The sequence below is a fragment of the Aythya marila genome (genome assembly GCF_965140915.1).
Source record: "Aythya marila genome assembly, chromosome: 2".
NCBI lineage: Eukaryota > Metazoa > Chordata > Aves > Anseriformes > Anatidae > Aythya > Aythya marila.
In genome coordinates this window covers 29,292,311-29,315,624 of record NC_139043.1, presented here as the reverse complement: position 1 = coordinate 29,315,624, position 23,314 = coordinate 29,292,311, and the positions used below count along the sequence as shown (strand labels likewise).

At 36.6% G+C, this 23,314-nt stretch overlaps 1 protein-coding gene across 1 annotated transcript in view; it reads left to right on the top strand.

Moving 5' to 3' along the window:
- VWDE (von Willebrand factor D and EGF domains) overlaps window positions 1-23,314 on the top strand; it is a gene marked incomplete at its 5' end in the record, with an annotated part of 41,626 nt that overhangs the window by 14,482 nt on the left and 3,830 nt on the right. The window contains 21 exons of the mRNA XM_082754378.1: window positions 185-399; window positions 728-801; window positions 2,772-3,045; window positions 4,687-4,895; window positions 5,343-6,328; window positions 7,483-7,619; window positions 10,549-10,704; window positions 11,395-11,499; window positions 11,872-11,986; window positions 13,541-13,791; window positions 13,907-14,126; window positions 14,669-14,806; window positions 15,370-15,432; window positions 17,025-17,711; window positions 18,059-18,154; window positions 18,237-18,332; window positions 20,450-20,545; window positions 21,780-21,875; window positions 22,225-22,320; window positions 22,784-22,879; window positions 22,979-23,074. Of these exons, the coding sequence (XP_082610504.1) occupies window positions 185-399; window positions 728-801; window positions 2,772-3,045; window positions 4,687-4,895; window positions 5,343-6,328; window positions 7,483-7,619; window positions 10,549-10,704; window positions 11,395-11,499; window positions 11,872-11,986; window positions 13,541-13,791; window positions 13,907-14,126; window positions 14,669-14,806; window positions 15,370-15,432; window positions 17,025-17,711; window positions 18,059-18,154; window positions 18,237-18,332; window positions 20,450-20,545; window positions 21,780-21,875; window positions 22,225-22,320; window positions 22,784-22,879; window positions 22,979-23,074 (4,302 nt within the window). The remainder of the gene's footprint in view (window positions 1-184; window positions 400-727; window positions 802-2,771; window positions 3,046-4,686; window positions 4,896-5,342; window positions 6,329-7,482; window positions 7,620-10,548; window positions 10,705-11,394; window positions 11,500-11,871; window positions 11,987-13,540; window positions 13,792-13,906; window positions 14,127-14,668; window positions 14,807-15,369; window positions 15,433-17,024; window positions 17,712-18,058; window positions 18,155-18,236; window positions 18,333-20,449; window positions 20,546-21,779; window positions 21,876-22,224; window positions 22,321-22,783; window positions 22,880-22,978; window positions 23,075-23,314) is intronic.

The window sequence follows — 23,314 nt, the reverse complement described above, 5'->3', positions numbered from 1 at the left end:
GTGCATGAAGGTGTAGAGAGATAGGTATGCATGACCAAACCCAAGGAAAATGCATAGTTATTTTAATTTATGAACACAAAAATCTTTGCTATTTGCAAATAAATCAGCATTTATGTTAACAGTAATATAAAAATGTGACCTCTTTAGAGGAAAGATCACTAATGATGTGTTTTCATTAAAACAGGTAAAGAGCAGTTAGGTTTAAACTTGGCTCTTTCTTCTTGTCATGTGGATCTTCTCCAGAAACCCTGCAATAATGGAATCTGTAGTCAAGCTATAATTTATTTCACTGCTGTGACAGACTTTATGCAGGATGGAGACAGAATTACCAGAATTGCTGTTGAACCTATATCCAGTGAGAATTTTCTGTGGAATGGCTATGTTCCAGAAAGCATACAGGTTGAAAATCTTCATGTTAAGCTCTGTAAAACCAACAGGCCAGAAATATAATGTAAATAAGGTTTCTATTTCAATTGTGACATGCTGATCACACCAAGATTTCTAAGCGGTCAATTTTCTCTTGGTTTATTTTTATTCAAATGCTGCATTTTCATTTGGATTAATTTTTTATATATTTGAATATTAATATAATCACTTAGCTTGGTTAAAAAGTATAATATAACCTATTTATTACAAAGTTACTTGTCTCATGATAGTAATTTATGTGCCTGAGTCTGTTTATGTCTTAACCTGACATGACTTAACTATGTACTTCTTTGTTTTGAAGATTACAGTGAAGGATCTACCAACTGCCTACTGTTACTCATTTACTGACCCTCATATAATTACATTTGATGGAAGGTAATCACTGGATAGTTGCTCTTAATTTCAAGATTTCTTTTTTTGTGTTCTGTTTTAATCTATGCTGATGATGCAAACTGTAGTTTTCTGTAATTGTGCTGTGTGTTTTACACTCTTTCTTGGACATTAATGATAAACGTGCTTCAGTTAGTTAAAGCTTGCTAGTATGTTTGTAATATTTATATTTCAAAATATAAGATTTAGGTTGTGCCAAAAAGGGGAAGCAAGTGAACTATTTCCCTTTTCAGAGGAGTATGCCATGAGAGGAATGGTGGCTGTACAGTCTGAATATGAAAGATGGAAATATCATTAAGTATGAACAATGATAAAATTAGGCAAAACCGTTCTAATGCAAAAGTGTTCTCAGTCTGCAGCATAGTTTCCATATTTACGGTGTAAGTATCCGAATTCCTGTAAGGATCAAGTTGCTAGAAGCTATCTACTGTCTGTATAACATAGTGCTAGGTTCATTAATGGCAATGACAGCAATTTATTCACTGCTGTCACTTGCACATCACTAAACCTTCTTTCCAAAGTGAAGACAGCTTCCTTAGCCACAGCTGGCATGGTTTTGGTATGCTTCTGTCTTTCTAAGTGTTTCAAATGCATGGAAGGAATCAAAACAACTACAGCTTCCATCTGAGGGACTTGTGTATTCCCTGCTCAACAGAGGCATGTCTTCAAGTGACAGGGTGAGAAGAAGACGTATTGCCTCCAAATAAGGGTGTTCAGCCCACAGCATGGTTCTTCTTGTGAATTTGATAAAAGAGTGGAAAAGACAGGTTGTAATGGCTGCTCTGATAGCACTGTGACTCGTACTAATAATAAAGTCAGAGGAGTAATGCAGATTTGCAGCTCTTTCTTCAGTAGAAATTATAGGGATGCCTTCAGTGGGCATTTTAACATTCAGTGCATTGTGATCAAGCTTTCTTGTGAAGCGGTGATTTACTGTGATATGTTCTTGCTGGAAGCATGGGGCTTCGGGGAAGGAACTTTATTTTTAATGATAAACAGTGTTGCTAATTTATTTTACAAACTGGGGAAACAAATAGAAAGGGAGCTGTCCTTACTGAATCACAGGTAATCTCGTGCAGTCCCAGCAAGGTAGCCATCTGCAGTTTGTCTGCTGGGCCTTTAAACAGAAAGCAAATCACCATCCTGCAATTAACTATCAAATGCCATTTATAGCCAAGAGGCTGTTAGACTTGCTGCAAAAGTTTTTTTCTTTGTTGTTCCTTTCCTTTCTTATTTTTTTTCCTCCTTCTCACCACTGAATCATTAAATTGGCTATTCTAACCTTGCTTCAGGGAACAGATGGCTAACCCTAAGGGGAAAAAATGGAAGTGACTATTTATGGTTTTCATCTTAAATCATTTTCAAATCTTTGGGAATACGCATTCCCCATCTCCATCTTAATAAAGCAGACCTTTTAAAAAGTATGTGACTTTCTAAATCATTTTTTCAAGGGTACTTGTTCAATCTTCTGCACCTGCCCCCCACATGCACACAGTTAAGCTCTTGCTCTTTCTGTCTGGGTGCATTGCAACAGTAACACAAAGAGTGAGAAGCACCTATTATTCCCTTTTAAGGTATGCATAAGTACAATTAAAAAACATCAAAGAATCAAAGTGGCTTTATGGTTACATTTCCATTTGCAAACATTGTCTACATATACTCCACTTGTGACCCTTCTCCCTTCTTTTTCTGCTGTAGAACAGGTTTGAAATTTTTGATTTAGAGCTTCACAGGAGATACAATGGTGTTTGTTCGGAACAAAGTTGTGCATTGTTTTGTGGGCTGAAATTTTTTTTTCTTTTTTTTTTTTTCCGATGCATGAAAATGAATTGTGGTATCAAAGCCCACCAAATACTATAAATCTGATATAAATCTGATTTAAGGTAAAGTTTCTGACACATGGTAATACTGTTTTATAACCAAAGTGACATCGCATGCTTTTCTTTTGATTCCAGACTCTATGACAATTTTAAAACAGGAACATTTGTTCTCTCTAAGAGCACGTCTCGAGATTTTGAAGTTCATGTTCGCCAGTGGGACTGTGGAAGTCTTCACTATCCAGCATCCTGTAACTGTGGCTTTGTAGCCAAAGAAGGGAGTGATATAATTGCATTTGACATGTGCAGTGGTCAGCTACATGAGTCACAGCCACACTTATCCATAATAAGTAGAGACACAACAGGAAGCCATGTCAGAATCACTGAATCTTACCTAGGAAGGAAAGTAACAGTAAGTAAATATTGCTTATGAAGGTAACAGTTACTTCAGCAATTATTTTTACCAGTTCACACCAACTTCAGAACTAAAACATTCTTTAGTTTCTGCAATTAAGCAATAGCATAATGTTTATTTTATGATCATAGTCCTTTAGCCAATGTTTTGCTTGTAAGTGATGGACGTTGTCCTCAAAAATAAGGATGTGTCAATGTGCACACCTTTCTGGAACGGTGTTGTCAGTCGCAATATATGGCCTTTGTGTGGACAGTGCAGTTTTCTGATCTAATATGCACTTATTTAGCAGTTCTAATTTTCTGAAATGGGATTTCTGTGTGCTGTTTGCTCACACCAGTATCATATGGGAAGATATTGTAGGCACAAAATGAAGTATGCCAGGTGATATCCACAGAATTAGAAGTGTAGGTGGTTTCTCTACAGAGTTTAGCCCTCAGATAAAACATCCATGTTTGCTTTTATAATTCCCTGTAGCTTTTCTTTTGTATAAAATTGCCATAGGACTCTACTGAGTTTGAAACAAAGCAGAATTTTAAAATGAAACACTGAATTGCTCTTAATCCTTCTGTTGGTCTGGAAAGCAAGCCATAAAAACAGATATGCCTTTTCAATGTAGATTTGGCTATTAGCATAAGAATACTTTAAATATTTCGCTGTTATCTGAAGACTTCAGATTTTAAATATTAAGATGTCATTAGACAATGGAGAAATAAAATTTCTTATGTTTTAGAGGTAAAAATACTGAGAAACAGAAAAATTAAGTGACTTACTGAGGTTTGTGCACCATTAATAATAGAAACAGCATTTCAACTTGGAAGTTTAAATCCTCACAACAGCCATAAAATTCTCCATGGATTCCCATTAATGATTAGTGTTTCTTTCTCCTTTATGTGGAAAAGAGCATCTTCTCCTTTGGCACAACACTCATAAGCTTTTTATTCTCTCTTTTTTTTTTTTTTTTTTTTTTTTTTTTTCTGTGAGTAAAAATGTATCTGGATTGTGTTTTTTAATTCTTCAGATTAGTAAATTAAAAATTTCAATTCTCAGTTTATATTCAAGATAGTAATATTTCTCCTGATCAAGAAGAATTACCGAGCATTGTAGAATAAAATAATGAATATTTGAGACTACTCTAGTCTGTCTAGAACACGTAGGGTTGCATCTGCAGGTAGAAAGTTATTTTATTTTAAGCTACTAACACAGAGAATGATGTAGTTACACAAAGAAAGTGAGAAGGGTGCTCCCCAAAAGTCAATTCACGTTACCAGAATTATCCCTTTACACATGAAGAGTGAGTGGCCTTTTTTTGCTTTGCCCAGCTGATCTTTGATTCCCTGTAGTTTTGTAGTCATTGACCTTCTACAGTATATCTGATAATGATGGATGAAGCTTATTGACCTGTAGTGCACCATCTAGCTGCTTGCTAAGACTGAGATGCATTGGATTTGCATTTACAGCATTTCTCCAGAAGAAGAAACAACAAAATTTGTCAGATTTAGAATAGTTAGAGCCAAAATTTAATGGGATAACTTGGTATGGCTGGCTTTGCAAATTGTTCCTTGGCAACAAACATACTTGATTTTATTAGGTAAATTAAAAGTCATGCTTCTCACAATGATATCATCAATCTCTTTTTAGGTTTTGTTTTCTTCTGGAGCTTTTGTTCGTGCTGATGTGAGTGAATGGGGGATGAGCATAACACTTAGGGCACCCAGTTCAGATTACAGAAATACAATGGGACTCTGTGGCACCTTTGACGGAATTGCAGAGAATGACTATCACACTGCCAGTGGGGTGGAAATCCCAAACAATTCTAATGCTCCTTTTTCTTTTATTAAGGAATGGAGGTAACAAAACACTTATGTTTCAATCAAACATCATCGGTTTTGGTTCAGCTTTGCCCTTGTGCTGTTTAAAAACTTGTTGAAATTAAAAAAAAAAAAATCCTTCCAACTTTTTAAGTTAAAATCAGACTGAAGTGCCAAATTAGTATTTAAATACTAAGTGTGATGTAAGATTAGTTTGAGCAGGTTTTGAAGAAAATATCAGAAAAGATCTGTTTTCCTAAACTTTTTTATAAAACTAATTTTTTCCTTAACTATTTTATTAAAGTTATTCTTATGGGTTTTGTGATTTAACTGGGGTCCATAATCATAGCTGTATATTGCAGATTCTGTAATCAATCCTGTAGAAGTATGAAATAACAAAAAGTAAAACAAGCTCTGATTCTTTATGAGGAAAAAAAATGGTCAAGGAAATTGAGATACAGATTCTTCTTTTTGTTTCTTCTGTAGAATTCCACCAGGAGATAGCTTGTTTGACAGGATACCACCTTCTTTACCGTCTTCTAGGAAAACAGCCTTTTGTGACTGCACACTTGAAGTTGCTGGATTATATCAATCAGTGAATAAACTAGAGACAGTCTCTAAATCAGAACTTTCTCTGTCTTGCAAAGAAAGTGAAAATGGAAGATTTCTTTCTTTGATACCAGGACTGGATGTCACTGCTGAGTATCTCAGTTCTGTTGAGCTTGTCAGAGGCTTAAAGAAACGTTCACCTGCACATGAAATGGATTCCTCTACACTTCTGCAGAGGGAGGATAATCAAACCATACTTCACAAAACTTTATTAGTAAACACACGTGTCTCTGCAACCTCACAGGTCAGTTCTGGTGCAGAAAGAGAAGAAACTTCAAGATCAGGAATGAAAATAATTTCTCCCAGTTACAGTAGTAATCTTCAGGAAAGTCAATCTATTACAAGTAGAGGGAAGCGCCAAAATTATTACGAATATCATCCAGTATTTCTATTCCAACGTCTTAGCCAAACAGACTTGGAGGGCTACAGGTACTTTTTCCCAGAGGACCATGCCACTGACACAGACCAGAAGTTTCTTCCTTCTTGGCCCACACCTTCTGGGCTCACTGAGTCTAGAGCTTTGGGACTGTGCCAGCAAGCAATAGCCAATTCCAGTATAGGAAGATCTTGTGGTGGCCTTCTTGGCAGGCGAATAGAAGATGCAATCAGTATGTGTATTAAAGATTTGCTGCTTAAAGATGACCTCAGATGGGCAGAAGCTTCTTTAGCTCTTCTAGAGAATGAATGTGAAAAGAGAGTTTTAGAAGAAATAAATGACAACCAACAGGAGCTTCAAGATTCTATTGAGAACCTACTTATTGCGCTGAAATGTCCCAGTCTCTGTAGTGGTAACGGAGAATGTACAGACTGGGGTTGTGCCTGCTTTAAAGGCTATGGCTCATATGACTGCAGCATACTATCTGGTAAGTGGGAAAAGCAATGAGATCTCCTTAACATTTTCCATATTTGTGCAACATCTTGCTGCCTTTCTCTCCTGCTTTTTATACACTGGCAGGGGGTTCCCTATCGTGGGACTCTGTTCAGCAGTCTAGTTCCAATTTAATACAGCCGTTATTGTTCTCTATTCAGCCTTCTTGTTTCCCAAGGGCAAAACGTGGGCTTAGTTTCTGGTGTGTCAGATTTTAAAAAATTACTACTCAGTTTGCAATCCAGAGTACTGCCTCAAGAGATTACCGTGTTTCCACATGCTGCCTTCTTCAAGGAAGATCTGATGTACAGTCCTGCGGACCTGTTTATTAACTGCAAGTGGGATGTTTTTGGTGGCTATATGTCTGTAAGCTAACTGTTAAATGTGGTGGAAACAGAATTGATGGTGAAGAAAGAGGTATAGCAAATAGAGCTGGGCAGGGTTTTTTTCGGTAAAAAAAGATAGTGACCGAAAATGCAGGCAAGCAGCTATACTATAAAAATACGAGAAGTACTAGAAAATGTGAAACACTTTCAAATAAAAAAAAATATTTTGTTTTGCAATAGCACTTTTGTTTTAGTAACCTATTTCCACTTCTAAAAAGAAGTGGAAAATAGAAGAGGGTAATAAAAATAAATATTAGCTTCCCCTTTAAATCAAATAAGTTAATTTTACTTCCAAAAAAATCTGAATATTCTAATTTTTGTAAATTTAGTTCATGAACTAACCTCTACCTGCGATGTTTTTGTTTGATATTTAAACAAAAAAATCCGATTATAAATTACTGTATAATTCTAGTCTTTCCAATTCTTATTAGAGTCTGAGTTTCAATTATATTTTATACTGCAAGTGTGATGTAAGAACCGTAGATGAAAAAACAACCCACTTATTCACAAGTGTTTATTATGGCATGAATGTTTTTTCTGCTTTATGATACTGAAGTTCCAAGAGAAGATAAAAAGTCTAGCTTTAAAGCTAAAACACATTTTAACAACACAAAATGTTTCTGTTTGTACCTTTCATCAACCAGTTCCAGGTTTTATTGTTCACATAGTTTACTAAGTTAGATAGATAAAGAAACATATTGCTTAAAGTAAATGCATATGAATGAGTTCAATGTACCTTCATTTTATAACCTCTACTTTGAAGACCAGGCTCCAGAAATTACGGAACTGGAAAATGCTGGGCTATGTGATATTCGGCAGTATGACTGCACATCAGTGAGAGTTTTTGGACATGGCTTCAGGGAGTCATCAAGTCTGAAGTGTGAAATTATCAAGTTGCAGGTATATCTCATTGTATGGTAACAATTATGTTTAAACTTCTCAGCAAATGAGCAAAAACTGTCTGACATCTACTAATCATTTGTGTGTACAACCTAATGCTTTAGTAGAAACTAAAAGCAGAGGCACTGAATACTTTACAGCAGACACTCAAGTCTTTGCAAGATTGCTATTTCCTCAATGATAAGAGAAATAGGAAACATAATGGGAATGTTCAGCAGCTAAGAGGGAGATAACAGCATACAGCAGCTATCCATCAGGAAAGGGCAAGGGCAGACCTATTAGTAGCAACCAGTACATTACCAGTACATTGTTGTTCGTTTTTCTTTTTTTTTTTTCCTTTTTTTCTTTTTTTCTTTTTTTCTTTTATTAAGTGCTTATGGAGAGAAAGTGAAGTACCACTTCTTTGAGAAAGGACAGCAAGGTTAAAGACATTACTAGATTTCCGTCTCAAATCTAATGCTCAAAATAGCCCTGTTAAAAACATAATAAATCTGTTACAAAAAGGGAAAGACATTTTTGATGTGTTGTCCATTTCCCTGGGGTAGAATGCCATGGCTATTTAATAATATGTTGGTTCTATACCCCAGGTTTGAACATGAGATTAAGAATACTACACTGCAAAGTAAGAGGAGTCTGTACAGACAGAATGCTGTTACTCAGAATTTGCCCAAGGGAAAATTACAAGCTGTTTACAAGTGTTAGCCTGAAATGAACAATCTGTAATTACAAGTTTTTACATCATGTTAGACATGAGAATAAAAAAGCAAAAAGCTTCCAAGTAAAACTGGATTTCACTGGTGTGATGTTCTGGGGGAGGGGATGGCAAAAGGAGAAACATTCAATGGGAAACTTCTGTCCCTGACACACACACAAAAAAACCACCTTTCCTTAGGTAGTGGATACTGAAGTTATTTAAAGTTATATTTGAAAGATTAAGCAATATGGGCTATAGATTTTTTTTTTTTTTTTTTTCCTCAGCACAATATGTATTCACTCATCTGCAAGTTGGCTTGAAATGAGAAAGTTGAGAGTACGTTTACACTCCATTAGGTTAAAAGACTTTTAGACCACTCTCACAGTGAGACAATTATTGGGAGTTCACTTGTCACAGCTTGAAATGTCTCAGTCTTAACTCATGGCAAGATACTCTGGTATAACATTTTTTGTGGTAGAATACTTGGCTTCTAACTACCCAAACCTCCTAGTTAATCACTTTTATTGATGATCTTCTTACTGTCAAGAGCCAGGTTAGAAAGTGAACAACACTGATACTATCTGAAATTAAGGAAGAGGCTTGGAGGTATTTTGTTTTGTTTTGTTTCTTGAAAATACCACAGAAAGGTGATTTGTTTTTTGATTTTCAGGCTCGCATAATGATGGTTTTATGCAAATGCCAGTGGAGTCACAACAGTACGGAACTCCTTGTATTTTGAGATAAACTTAAATGATCAAAATTTCACAGAAGAAGCATTTTGGCAGAATTTAGAGCTAATGCACACTGAAATAATCATTTTTAATATTTTCACTTTTGAAAGACTAAATCAAATCCATTGTCCATGGACTGGCCTACCATGTTAGAAAGAATGTAGGCCTTGTGTATTCATGATGCTAAAAGAGGGGATTCAGAGAAGTCTGTATTGGAATACCTCAGAGATGAAGTAATGTATGTTTCTTGGTAGGGGTTTGGGTAGAACATAACCAAGGAGCCTATAATTACACAGATCCAGAATTTTCTTAGATTTTGTACAGGATAAGAGTGCATTTAAACCCCCAAAATAAAAATAGAGGTTTAGTTTTTTCTTATTTATGTTGAATTACAGAAGCAAATTTTTATATGAACCTTATTCTAGTAGAAATTTTTGTTTCTTTTTTTTTTTTTTTTGTATGGTTAATATGTTTCTGAAAAAAATATCTGAATGTGCTTCCAGCTAATAACAAAAGGTTTCTGCAGGAAAAGACTGCATCATATTTTGAAGGTTAAATGCTTTCAGAAACACCTACTTAGAAATATTTAGTTGTTACATTTTTAAGTCACCCTTGCCATGAATTTCTTAACTTAGTGTAGGATGAAAGAAGAAAAAGATTGGTTTGAACAGAAATAGTTCATGTCTTTTCAGGTTTTTTATTTTTTATGGGACTATTTTTCTGTTAGTAAAAATGCAAGGCCATGTTTCCCATTTCAGGATAGGGATTAAGTAAATGCCTCACTTGCCTCCAAACTGAAAAAAGTAGCCAGCACTGTAAAACCTAGTTAAGCTCAAAATAATTTTGAACTTGCTGTTCTCTTGATTCTTAGTCTGCCTAAGTATTTTCAATATGCTTAACCCTGCTTCCTATTGCAATCAATACTTCAATCAAATATTACCATCCCTATTTTGTTATCTTGGTCTCTCAAGACGTGGATGACTTGCCCTCGCTGTAGTTTAGAAGTCTACAGGGGTTAATGGTGTAATCTATTGGCTTGTGCAGGGGTTCAGTGGCTAACTGCCAGTATCGCCTGGCACCTAAAATTATAGCGGAGCCCTGCCAAAACCTCATTGGTTCATTTGACTAAAGCTTGTCCTCTCCTGGGAGCAGGGATGGAGAGGGATAAAGGCACTGATACATCAGATCAGTGCTACTAGAGGATCACCCTCCCGTTAATCTCCAGATGCAAGCGCTCCTCTTCCTCAGTAAGGCCATGCCAAGTACCAGGGAAGACTTTTCAGCCTCTTCTCCCACAGGAACAGGCTAGAAATCTAGTTGTGAGAAAAAAAATTGGCATTTAATATTTCCCACAACATTCTAATCCAGAGATAGTAGACACATTGAAACACTATGCAATACTTTTATTTATTTTATTTATTTATTTGTTTGTTTTTTTCCTCTGATTAAAAATATTTTCATATTGCATTTCACTGAAAAACAGATTCTCTGTCCTAAAATTTAGTATAGTGATAGCCAATGGATTCCTGGAGAACCTCTAACTATGTCAGCTGCCTTCCAAAATGCCAGGACCGTCGACTGCCAGATACCAAATGATGGCCAGCAGTCTGATGCCATAGATCTGGTTGATGATAAACCCATTGCCTGGTGGCAAATAAAGGTAGTTGTAGAAATTTCAAATGTTCACTTACAGATAAGATAAAAATATATTTTTAATATATAAAAATATCTGTTAATATTTATATTTATATTTAATATTTTTTTAATATATATATATATATCTGTTAATATCTATTAAGATAAAAATATATTCCATAGATACTCTCTTTTCTTTAACGGTACTGTGGGTAGAACTCATTTTGCTTTAACTTGTGGTCTCATTTTTGTCACCTAAGCTTAAGCATTGAGTGCCATTTGAGAGTGAAGTCCTGCAAGGGAACTGTCCACTCTAAAGGGGTAGATATGACCTAGAATCTACAGAGGCACACATCATTCAAGAGCAGAAGGCAAGAGCCTTCTGTGCATATCAAATTATGTCAGACATGTTCATGGAAAAAATTAGTTAAGCCCAGTCTGCATGCACAAGTGTCTGTTGGAGGTAGACATCTTGAGTCAATAAGGTCAACAGAGCCTAGAAATTATTCAGTCTACCATAATGTAAACACATATCTGTGGTCAGTTAAGTATCTGCCTTGACTTACTGACAGGATTGATTAGATTTCTGCTACTGTGAGAGTTTAAAAAGATAAATGTAATGTCTATCACTGAGTCGAATCCCATGCTAGCAATCTGTGCTGGTGAGATGTTGATACCTATATGGGTTAATCCATTTTCACTCTACATCTTGCAGATTTCTAATGACGGATTCATTTATAGCAACTCTAAAACAATGATTATATATGATGGAGCCTGTCAGACATGTGAATCACAGGAATCTGGGTTATGTACGCTAAAGGTATATATGCCATTATTCTGTGTTTAGTATGAAAATATGCATCTCCTCAGATAGAAAAAAATCTAAAAAAAAAAATCATACCCTGTTTACAGCAGGATTTTTTTTTTCTTTTCACAGAAATAAAAAATACAGAAAGAGAAGCTCAGGTAGAGCAATTTTGAACAAACAAACAAGAACAAACAAAAAAACCCACAAATTCTATATAATACCAAATAAAATCATTCTGTCAGTTGTTTAGTTCTAACAGTAGTGGAAATGTAAGATAGATTAGATTTTATTTGACACTTAAAAAAATTACAAATACAAATCCTGTGCTTCTGTGATTTACTGTTTGACAAGAATCAATGAATCACATTGTCATTTCTATAAAAGGAGAAAACATGCAACATAGATGGACTCTGTTATGGTGAAGGTGACACAAATCCAACCAGCCCTTGCTTACTGTGCAGACCTGACATCTCAAGGTTAACGTGGTCAGTTGTTGAAAGTAAGTTCTAAATAGCTGTTTTTTTGTTGTTGTTGTTGTTGTTGTTGTTTTTTTTGTTTGTTTGTTTTAAGTACCAAGAAGTTTTGAAACTAAGAATTTTCAAAATCTATGAAAGTACTGAAATTTTGAGTTTAACTACTTAAGAGTTTTAGATAAAGCACTATTTTTGCTTGTGATTTGATCTTGGTTTTCATCTTGCATTTCTCCTAATTTCTGAAAAAGATGTTTTCTTTTCTAGACTAGTCTTGTCAATTTGTGTTTTGTTTTTCGCCCTTTTTACTACCATTCAACTGCTGAAATTTAACAGCTCTTTAAGCCTAATTAGCTGGCTACAGTCTTTTGATGTTTGGAACAGCTATGTCCACAAATGTTTATCTTCAACATTTATGAATAAAAGATACTTTCCAACAATCAGATACATGTTCTTCGGTGTTTTTGTGGTTTTTTTTTTTTTTTTTTTTCATTATTTGAATGGATAGTCTATATAAAAATATTAGATAGCCTACATATGAAGAATTTTGTCATAGGAAAATTCAGACTAGAAGGGGTCTCAGGATACTATCAACTCCATCCTCCTGCTTAGAGTTGTGAGCTCTGTTCAACTCACTCGACAGTTAATTTAGGGTGTTAATAGCAGCATATAAGCAGCTATTCTTTTCATATTACCTTATGTGAAAATTCATAGTGAAAGAAGGTAGCTATATCCCTGTTCCAAAAGAATGAAACGTGAACTCCTGCAGCAGCTGGGGAATCAAGGGATTTCCGTGTTAGATCCCTAGACTATAATTCAGTATTACCAAAGTCAGAAATGGGAGAAGAATGTAAAACAGGTCACTTCACTGGAAACCTTAATTTAATAATCTTAATCCCCTTCCTACATCCCAGCTGCAAAACCTACACTCTCCCCTGGCTCCTGCTTCTCCTCACTTCCCTGACCTTTCCTGATCTTTCACTGACCTTGTCCTGGTGTTGGTGGTGGTTTTGCCTGTTTATTTTCACCTGTTGTCTTTAGAGCTCTGAAGTGAGTAAGCTGTGTGGTTGAAATGCTTATGAAGAGTGAGTGCTTTACTTATTCCATCGCTGTATTGTTTTGTTAAGATAACAAAAGATAACTTCATATCTTCGTATCTATCATAACTTGTTAAGATAACAAAAGATAACTTCAGCCCGTTCCCAAGTAGTGCTTAACAATGTCTGTTCCTTTATTAACAAAAACGCCAATCAACTCTGAGTTTCATGGCTTTCTGTACTTTGATCTGCAAACTGTAACTCTTCATAGTTAAAACAGTGTTTAATTTCAATAAAATCCCAATTCTTTTTGTGTGTAGATGCAATGCATTTTTACAAGCCCTTGAATAAAGTAATTTTTTGTTAATTAATGTTGTCACATCTATAATGAAAATATCTACTCTTTTTGCTGTGCCATTCAAATAATATTAGAATTTATAGAAATAATCACATATGACTTTCTTAACAGAAGTTTATGTTCATTTTTTATTTTTATAAGTATGTTGCAACTCTTGCTTAAAGGAGAAAATATCTCTTTTGTTACAGACAACCAACCTCCAGTGCTTGAAACTTTTCAGGATATGCTGCAGACTTTTTATGGAGAAGACTTTGTATATCAGTTCTTGGCTTCAGATCCAGAGGGCTCTGCTATTCTTTTCACATTGGAGTCTGGTCCTGAAGGTGCCAGTCTTTCCCCATCAGGTCTCCTTTTGTGGAAAGCTGTGTCAAAGAATCCCCATAAATTAATATTTTCTTTGACAGATGACTGCAATGCGGAGACTAAGGTAGAAATAAAGGTAATTAATTTTATAGTACAAAGACACATGCTAGTAAGATGTTTACAATACCTAATTACAAAGTCATTGGTAGTTCATAAAAAGAGAAAACTGTCTTATTGGGCATGTCTTGTAGGTCAGGGTAAAATCGTGTGATTGCCTAAATAATGGCTCATGTGTGACAAACATTAATTTCCCACCTGGAAGTGGAAGATACCTCTGTGTGTGTGTGGCTGGATTTGAAGGTGATCTCTGTCAAGTGAATACTGATGACTGTAAACTTAACCAGTGTGGTATTGGCAGATGTGTGGATGGAATAAACAGCTATTACTGTGAATGTCCACCTGAACTTCAAGGTAAACTACTACTTTATTTACACACATTTATCACACTTAGTGACAAATAGGAATTTTTAATTTCATGTCTGATTATTTTTAATTTTTTGACTGAAAAGAGCTTACTGTTTCTATGAAGAAATTTTAAAGTCTTGTGATTTATGATATACTTCAAGATTTTTCTTGCATGAATGCAATGGTAGATTATAGTGAAAGAACAAGTGATTATGAGAGCAAATTTTCCATGTTTTCCTCTGGTGAACATAGTGAAATAGGAGTGGTGGGTTTGGTTACAGTGTGGTTCCTCCCATGCCTGCAGATAAAACAGTTCACAGAGCCCATCCTCTTCATTTTCCTTAATAAGCAAGATATTTGGCATATAATGGAAAAACATGCATAGCAAACCTAGTCGTCTGTACACAGTAGATGTACTGAAATACTTTGATGTACTTAACAGATACACTTCTTTGTGTTCATCATCTGCATACACTGTGTTTTTATTGCTTATAGACATATTGTCAAAGTCTGGTAACAATATCATGAAAATATGTATTTGAATGCAGGTAAAAATTGTCAGGATGATGTAGATGAATGCCTTTCCAGTCCTTGCTTTCCTGGAGTATTTTGCTTCAACACTTTTGGTTCTTATTATTGTGGTCCATGTCCAAATAACCTACATGGAGATGGGAAGTCCTGTTACGGTAAAATGATCTATTTTTCAGAAGAATGCTTATTACTGACTGTAATCAGATAAAATATCTTTGGTTGTGCTATATATTCTGAGTAACTTAGAAATGCTCAGTAACTGGCAAAAAAAAAAGGATTCTTTCTCTGACTGTTGACTGCTGGGATCAAATTTCAGTTGTTCATGACATTGGAAGGCAGTGGGTCACATAGCTGCAAAATATCCAAAAATGTTTATCTAGAACTAGAATGGCATGTGATGTATTTTTTTTTTCTGCATTATTTTCATAATATGAGTAGTTGTTGACAAAACACTTTCCTAAGACTGTTTGACATAGAACTGTTTATTCAAAGCAAGACAGTTGCGAAATAAGGTGCCGAAATATTTATTTTCTGTTTATTAAGCAAGTCCTGAATAACTTGTATTTTTAAAACACTCAACTGAAAACCTTTAAGAAACAATTTTTACTCTTCACCTGCTTTCTAAATTCTGACTTATTTTATGTACTAAAGCTTTGCAATTTATTTGCTGTTGAAACAAAAGTGACTATTACCATTCCTCCTCATCTGTTGTTTTTAGAAACCTTTGAAGACATTTCTGCTGAAAGAAAGGATTCCGCAGGAGAAGTTGAAGGTAATAAAGGTGATTTTTTTATTAAATGAAAATAGTGAAATTTCTGATTCATACTGATAAGAATATAGCTGGCAAATTAAAGGCTTGAGTAAGTTTTATTTTACTCACTTTTATTTTTCAGTTTTAATTTAATTCATTACTTGGGTTGCATTCCTATTTCTGATCTTACAAATGACACTGAAATGTCAATATCAACAAATCCCTTAGGTCTGTCAAGTCATTTCATTGACAGGGTGATGTATGACATTCTTTCTGTTGCCTTTTGTTTTTGTGACTAACCACAGACATACAATAGGTAACATGGGGATAGGGACATCTGTTATATGAGATAAGCAAAAGTTTATGGCATTATGTTGAATGCCATTTTCATACTTCAACTCAAAAGAAAGGTGAAGGATATGGCAAATGGATGTCCTTAATTCCAAACCTCTGTAAATGCTCTTGCTGGCATTTCCAGATCTGTGCCTGCTGGGGCTTTATTCACAGGGAATTCTCATTGGGTGTCTTTTCCCTTTATCACTGACATGTTAGCAGGGCACGAGGAATGTTCTCTCACTAATTGCCAGTGCTGGATAATTCTTCATCAACTGCAAAATCGGTTTTTAGTTTTCAGCAAATAAAAATAAATAAATAAATAGATCAGAGAAATAGCACTTCGCGATAAGATTTGAGGAAGTTTAACTTTTTGTTGACAGATTTCTAATACTGTTCAAACTGGGGTTAGGGACAAATCTTAGGTTAGGTTGAACAATCTCCTCCAACTCAATTCCTGCTCAGACCCATAATGCTAAAAGCCCATATAATTGATTATATGATAATAATTACAATGCCACATTCCTTTCCACAATCCACCAAAACACCTTCTTTTCCTGGGCAGAACAAGGGGCCCATCTCGTTCATTTTACACTACTGTCAAAGAAAAGGCTAAGTCCATCCCTGTCACTTATAAACCACATGTAACATCCCAGTAATAAAAACCTTTACAAAAGTGAAGAAAAAAGTTTGGAGAATTCTCAGAGTTCTCTGAAATAATTAAACTGATAAAGTAATGTTTAATACTTTTGCTAAAAGGAGATGGATTATTCATGTAAATACTGTTGATAATGCATCAGTAAGTATAAATGTATGTAAGTATTTTTTGTGACTAAATATCTGCTTCTAGACTCTAGGTTTATTGCCTGCACTTAGATACACACGTGAACAACAAGCAGTATCTTCTGTTTAAGCTCTCTGTTGCAGTTATCTAGGTGGTAGCAATATATGGTGCTGGCAATTTGCTCTGACAGTAAAGCTCTTTATTGCCGCTAGCTGCGTGCCTCATACATGTGGTGCTTTCTCCTTATCTTCCATCCATGAAAAGGCCATGGTGAGTGTGGGAAATGAGGTAGCCAGAGTATCTTCATCTACTCTCATTATGCCAGCAATTAGTTATGTTCTACTGGGTATATGTATTCTGGTGTAGCACATAGGAAGATAGGCTTCCTGAAGCACATAATAAATGTGTTGTATGTTTTTCTGCTCAGATGTTCCCCACCCTTGAATGAAATAAGTCCTGTTATATTTCTGTATTTTTCTTCTCCTTTATTTCTAATATCCTGTAGGTTTTCAACAGTCATCCTTTGACAAGGTTTTCAGCATCTCAAGCTATATTCCCAATTCTACAGATGTCCCTGAGAAACAGGGAAACATTTCTATAGAAATGGCCAGTAGAAGCACTCCACCTTCCTACACAGTAAAAACAGTCACCTCTTGGAAGTCATTTAATTTGCAGAGAAGTGCTTCTGTACAACCAGCTGGTACTGGAAATGTTGCTCATGCTCTCAGCACCACCAACAGTCCCCTTTCTAACACAGAAGGGAGTTCCTTAGTGAACACTGTGGTGACCACTTCATCAAGGAGCCATGCTTTATCACCTGAGAAGAAAACAAGGGCAGAAGCTGAGCGCTACAGTTATTCTGAGACTCACAAGAAGGCTTCTTTTAGCAGCACAATAGATACAAGCAAAGAGCTTTCTTTGCCAAACAAAGTGTTCAGAGGCAGAAATGCTCACAGGGTTCAGTACCTGTTAGCCAAGCATAAAGCAAGTCCTTTACCTGTTGTTCTTGTTAAAGTGACTGTCTCACCAAAAATACTTCCTGAAGATGCTGATGAAATCACGGTTCCTAAAGCAGTCACCTGTGCTGATTTACCCTGTTTTCCTGGAGTACCTTGTGAGCCAGGTCAGGATGGAAATGTCAAGTGTGGTCGTTGTCCTTATGGCTACTATGGAGATGGCTTCACTTGCAGAGGTATTGCAAATAACTGTACCAAATTTATTTATTTATTTATTTATTTTTCTGAAGAAGGATCCCATGATCTCTTTTAACCTGAAAGTTCATTGTTACTGTGTGATCACTGAAATGCAAATAGCATTGAATTTCCTAATTTCTGCATATTGACATTGGCATAGCTTACAGGCTATTAGTTGTATGGATGCACTTAATATTTTTCTAATGTACCTTAGGCTCCTCATGTACAGGAAGGGACATAACTGATTGTATGTGATATGTTTACCTTGCTAGGCAAGACACAATTATGCTGAAATGCCACCGTCTGTTTCCTTATTCCTTCCATTGTTCTCTTAATTGCCTTTCAGCAATATGTAGACAAACATGTGGCAAAAATATGGAGTGTGTGGCGCCCAATATTTGCAAATGCATGCCTGGTTATGCTGGTTATAACTGTCAGACTGGTGAGTATGGTATTTCGATTTAGTCCGTGGTAACTCGTATCAATGAATTAATGATTTCAAGATTGTTGTTGATTTTGCACAGCTCTATGCAGACCTGATTGCAAAAACCATGGGAAGTGCATTAAGCCCAATGTCTGTGAATGTCTATCAGGATACAGTGGCTCCACTTGTGAGGAAGGTAAACAAAATATTTTCTACTTTTGAATGAATAAATATCCAAAGGGTACTGTAAATGACTTCTGTAATTGTGCATTCTAACAGGAAAGATGTGTGTTAATTTTAGTTTTCCTTTAACAGAGATTCCTATATTTAGTAAGTTATGACAGCAAAATACCATATTTTGATTTAACCTCTAGCTCCTTCAGTACAATGCTAATCTAAAAATCATGAAAAAACTGTTTGGTTGTTTTTTATTTATTACTCACTTCTGAGTAAGCAAATTTACTATGCTTTATCCACTGGACATTTGTTCAGAGTTGCCTTTCTCCACTTCACCCTTTCAGCACCTTTTAGGAAAACGAAGGCTTTCACACCTCACTTTCATGTGCATGTATGTGCATTCCCAGCAGACAATGATTTACAGCGAAAATCCAGTCCCTCTAAGCTAGACACCTTCACTTAGGCATTGGCACATACAAATCTCTATCTCTTTGAGGATTTCGGTAAGAATACAAAAGGATGTCTCAAACAACCCTCTGAATTCTTTATCATTCAGTGAAGAATAATTTTGAAATACCTGCATGTAAATACTGTCTTCTCTCTGCTGACTGTACAGAGAATACTAGTTGTCTTCAGGTGGTGATCCACTTTGCTTACTTGTGATATACATGTATTTCTCTAAGTACAAGTGTTCCAAATCCTCTTAGGAAGAGCTCCTAATGGCACGTAAGGGTGACACCCTGTGGTGGTTTCACACCACTGGGCAGCTTAAACTCCATGACAACCACTCTCTCACTCCTCCAAGGAAGAGAGAAGGAAAATGGAAGAGGGCTCAGGGGTTAAGATAAGAGCAGGGAGATAACTCATCAGTTACCGTCACAGACAAAACAGATCCAGCATATGGAGATGTATGTAATTTTTTGCCTATTGCTAATAACAATCAAGAGCAGTGAGAACTAAAGGCAAACTAAAACCACCTTTACCCCCGATCCACCCTCTTCTACCTTCCTCCCCCTTCCTCTCCCCCCATGCAGTGCAGGGCAATGGGGAATGGGGGCTGTGGTCAGCCCCTGATGCTTCATCTCCACCACTCCTTCACAGTCACTCTTTGCCCTTGCTCCACGTGGGGATGCCGTCCTTCCCGAACTGATCCTGTGTGGACTGCCCCAGCCCACACAGGCAGCAGCTCTTGAAGAACTGCTCCCACATAGCTCTGTACCACAGGGTCCATCCATCAGTAGCAAACTGCTCCAGCATGGGTCCCCCCAGATCCCCTGCTCCTGTGTGGGCTCCTCTCTATGGGCTGCAGCTCCGGCCCAGGGCCTGCTCCTGCGGGAGCTCTCCATGGGCTGCAGCCTCCTCCAGGCCACATCCACCTGCTCCACTGGGGGCTCCTCCACAGGCTGCAGTGTGGAGATCTGCTCCATGTGGGACCCATGGGCTGCAGGGGGACAGCCTGCTCCACCAGGGGCCTCTCCACAGGCTGCAGGGGAACTGCTGCTCTGTGCCTGGAGCACCTCCTGCCCTCCTTTTCCATTGACCACGGGGGCTGCAGGGCTGCTTCTAACTCCTCTCTCCCAACATTTATTTATTTATTTATTTATTTATTTATTTATTTTTTTAATGACCATTTGTTCATTTTAACTGTAATTCTGGGCACATCTAACTTCTGAGCTTCCCCAGCTTTCTCTTTGGTGGATTTGTGGTACACATTTCCTTAAACCTCTACCATAATAAAGGTTTAATCTTTAGTATTTTTTTTTTCTGCAGTATTTGTGGTAATGTGCAGTTACATAAAGATGGTAACCAGGTTTAGTTTCACGGCAACTAGAAAAGTTCACCAGTGACTGCAGACGCCTTTAAGTTAAACACTCCCCAAAACTGGGAAGACTAAGGTCCTGTCTGGAATTTGTCACATTTCCTTTCTTTGGGATGACCACCGATGTTGGGACTCTGTGTACTCTGTTGGAATTACGTTCTCATTGTTTGTTCTTGTCATAAAACGTTACGTATGCTCCTTTATTTCCAGTTCTTTTCTCACTGTCAACTATTAACATTTCCCTTTTGCTAAAGCATAACCAACCCATGCATCTTCTTAGAGGCAGTTTCTTGAACAGCAAAATTCTGTATCTGCAGCACATTGTAAACCACCCTGTAAAAATGGAGGCACGTGCTTGGCCAGAAACCTCTGTACCTGCCCATATGGTTTTGTGGGACCAAGATGTGATACACGTAAGTGAAAAAGCATAAGTGAAAAATACAGAACACTTCTCCTGTTTTTTGGGAACAACAAAGCAAATTATGGTTAATATTTTTGATGTGCTTAGTTTAATGTTAGCAAATAATGTAAAACTATGCCCCTTTGAAGGCTACCAAACTTGGGCTTTATGAATATTTATTAGATAGCATTCATCTATAACTTTTTAAAAACATAATGCGCTATAAAAATTGCAAATGTTTTTAATTTAGGGAACAGGAACATGGAAACATTGAGCTTGTGAAGCATGAGACGCCTACCTTCACAACAGATGATTAATTTTAAATTGATTAATTGCTGAGATATGTCCAGAAGCTAGTATCAGTGAATGGCAGATAGAAAAACCATGATACCAGAAAACTGAATTAAGAAGCGCATTGTGGGGTCTTTTTTGAGCTGGCATGAAAATTGGAGAACTTGCTGTGATTGTAGCTGAAAAATTGAAATTAGTCTCACACCAATCATCTTTTATATACTAAATTCTACATGCTACAATTTGGCAATCCCAGATTTGGGGTAGATTTCATACTGGAAATTTATATAATTCAGAGACTCCAAATTTAGTCATGCTGTTTGTATATAATTCACCTGAATGAGCTACTGCATTACTGACATTTTACTTGAGAAAGTTTTATTTGTCTTTTCCTCAAATCCCAGGATTCTGCACTCTCACTTTTCCTTATTTTGGTTTCAATTGTGACACAAAAATAGTCTCTTAGGTAAGACTAAAGAGATGTTGTCCTGAAAAAAATGATTCATGGTTTTCCACAGCCCTGGTAATTTAATGTCTTTGCCCGTTAGTCTTGTGTTGCTCTATCCATGCAGCTACACTTGCTGAAGTAATGGACACTTGAGTGACCTTCCTTGGTGCTCATCAAATCCATAGTGTAATCTGAACATATCTTAGTCTTGGATTTCCTTTTCCTAGATTTGTTTAGGGTTTTAACACTGAATAAAACCAGCTGGATAGTGGATAATTATGTGTAAGGATGTGTCATATACATCCATAAGTGCGAGCTTAAGGACTGGGTCAATCTGTTCAGTAATTCCTCTGGAATTGTGGAATAGTGGAATTGTATGTAATTTCCAGTTGTAGTATCTGGGAAAGAACTCAAAAATGAATTAATTGTAAAGCTGTAGCATATTTACTTTTTTTTTTTTTTTTTTTTTTTTTTTTTTAATTGTTTTCCTTTTCTACTTGGATGGCAGTGGTTTGCAACAGGCACTGTGAAAATGGTGGTGAATGTCTTGCTCCAGACACCTGCCAGTGTAAACCTGGATGGTACGGACCTACATGCAGTACAGGTAACACAGGATAGTCCCCACTGTGGACTCCTGCACATTCCACAGTCCTGGGAGAGTGTATGCAGAACACTCTCTTCATAGTTTGAAATTTGGAACCATGTGGCTCAGACAGCAGCACTGGGTGGCTGCTGACTGCTGGGAAGCTCCTGCATGTCTCATCTCTGCATGTTAGTTCTGCAGCTCTAGGAAATCTAGTACTGATCCCAAAGGTTGCGTAGAAATTTTAAGTTGACAGTGTAATGTGCACTTATCTGAGGTATTTAACCTGAATCCTTGCAACAGAAGCAGATATCTTATAGACTTCATTTTGTTGTCACACTTTTTACTCCTCCTCACCCTGTTTGTGCAGCAGTGTGTGACCCTGTGTGTCTTAACGGTGGCTCCTGTACTAAGCCAGATGTTTGCCTCTGTCCACGTGGATTCTTTGGTGCCCAGTGTCAAAATGGTAATCTTTTTTTCCTATTAGCTGCAATTAAATCTATGAGAAAACATTGTTAGCTTAAGACACAGAATTCATAATCTAGTCACATACCTGAAAAGTGGTGCAAAACAGATGTCTTTTTTTTAAATTGCCTTCTGTGTCTTGCACTCAACTCTTGAGCAGTGTTAACCAGTTGACCTGCTGTATTGTACATTATGTATATGCATTATGTATACGCATACATACACAAGACTACATAATACTTGTATACGTAGTCTTATGTATGCATACAAAACCAAGACACCTCCTTATTTTATTCCGTATTTGTTTTTGATGGCCATCAGTATGATTTTTACTAGACAGGCCTGATAGTTCTGAAGATCTATATAAACTATCTGCATTTTATTGTTGCACTGTTGTTTCCTACAAGTATTTTACAAAGGCAAACAAAATGCAAACCACAGGCTTTCTCTTCTGTATCTTTTAGCTGTCTGCAGCCCACCCTGTAAGAACAGTGGTCATTGCATGAGAAACAATGTGTGTGCTTGTCCAGATGGCTACACAGGCAGAAGATGTGAAAAAAGTAAGCCAGTGTTGAAATCCTTCCAGGGTCTGAAAATAACTGATAAATTATTCTGTAAGCCATTAAATGTATTAAACAGCAACTGTTTTTGACTTCAAGGTATCTGTGAGCCAAGGTGCATGAACGGAGGAAGATGTGTAGGGCCAAATGTTTGCTCTTGTCCTTCAGGGTGGGGAGGAAAAAGATGTAACACACGTAAGTATTGTAGTTACAAGAAGAACCCCACCTTAAATGTAATACATGATTAAAGGACCACTTTGTCCACACAGATAATATGAAGTTAGTGCCAAAGAACTCTTAAATATACATACATTGGAAAATAATGGTCTATAACTTTGCAATAAAATTTTGGATAGGGAACTAATAGTACCATGCAGTCCTTAGTCCAAATCATGAGACCAAAATATCTTTTTAACTCTTGCATAGCGTATAATA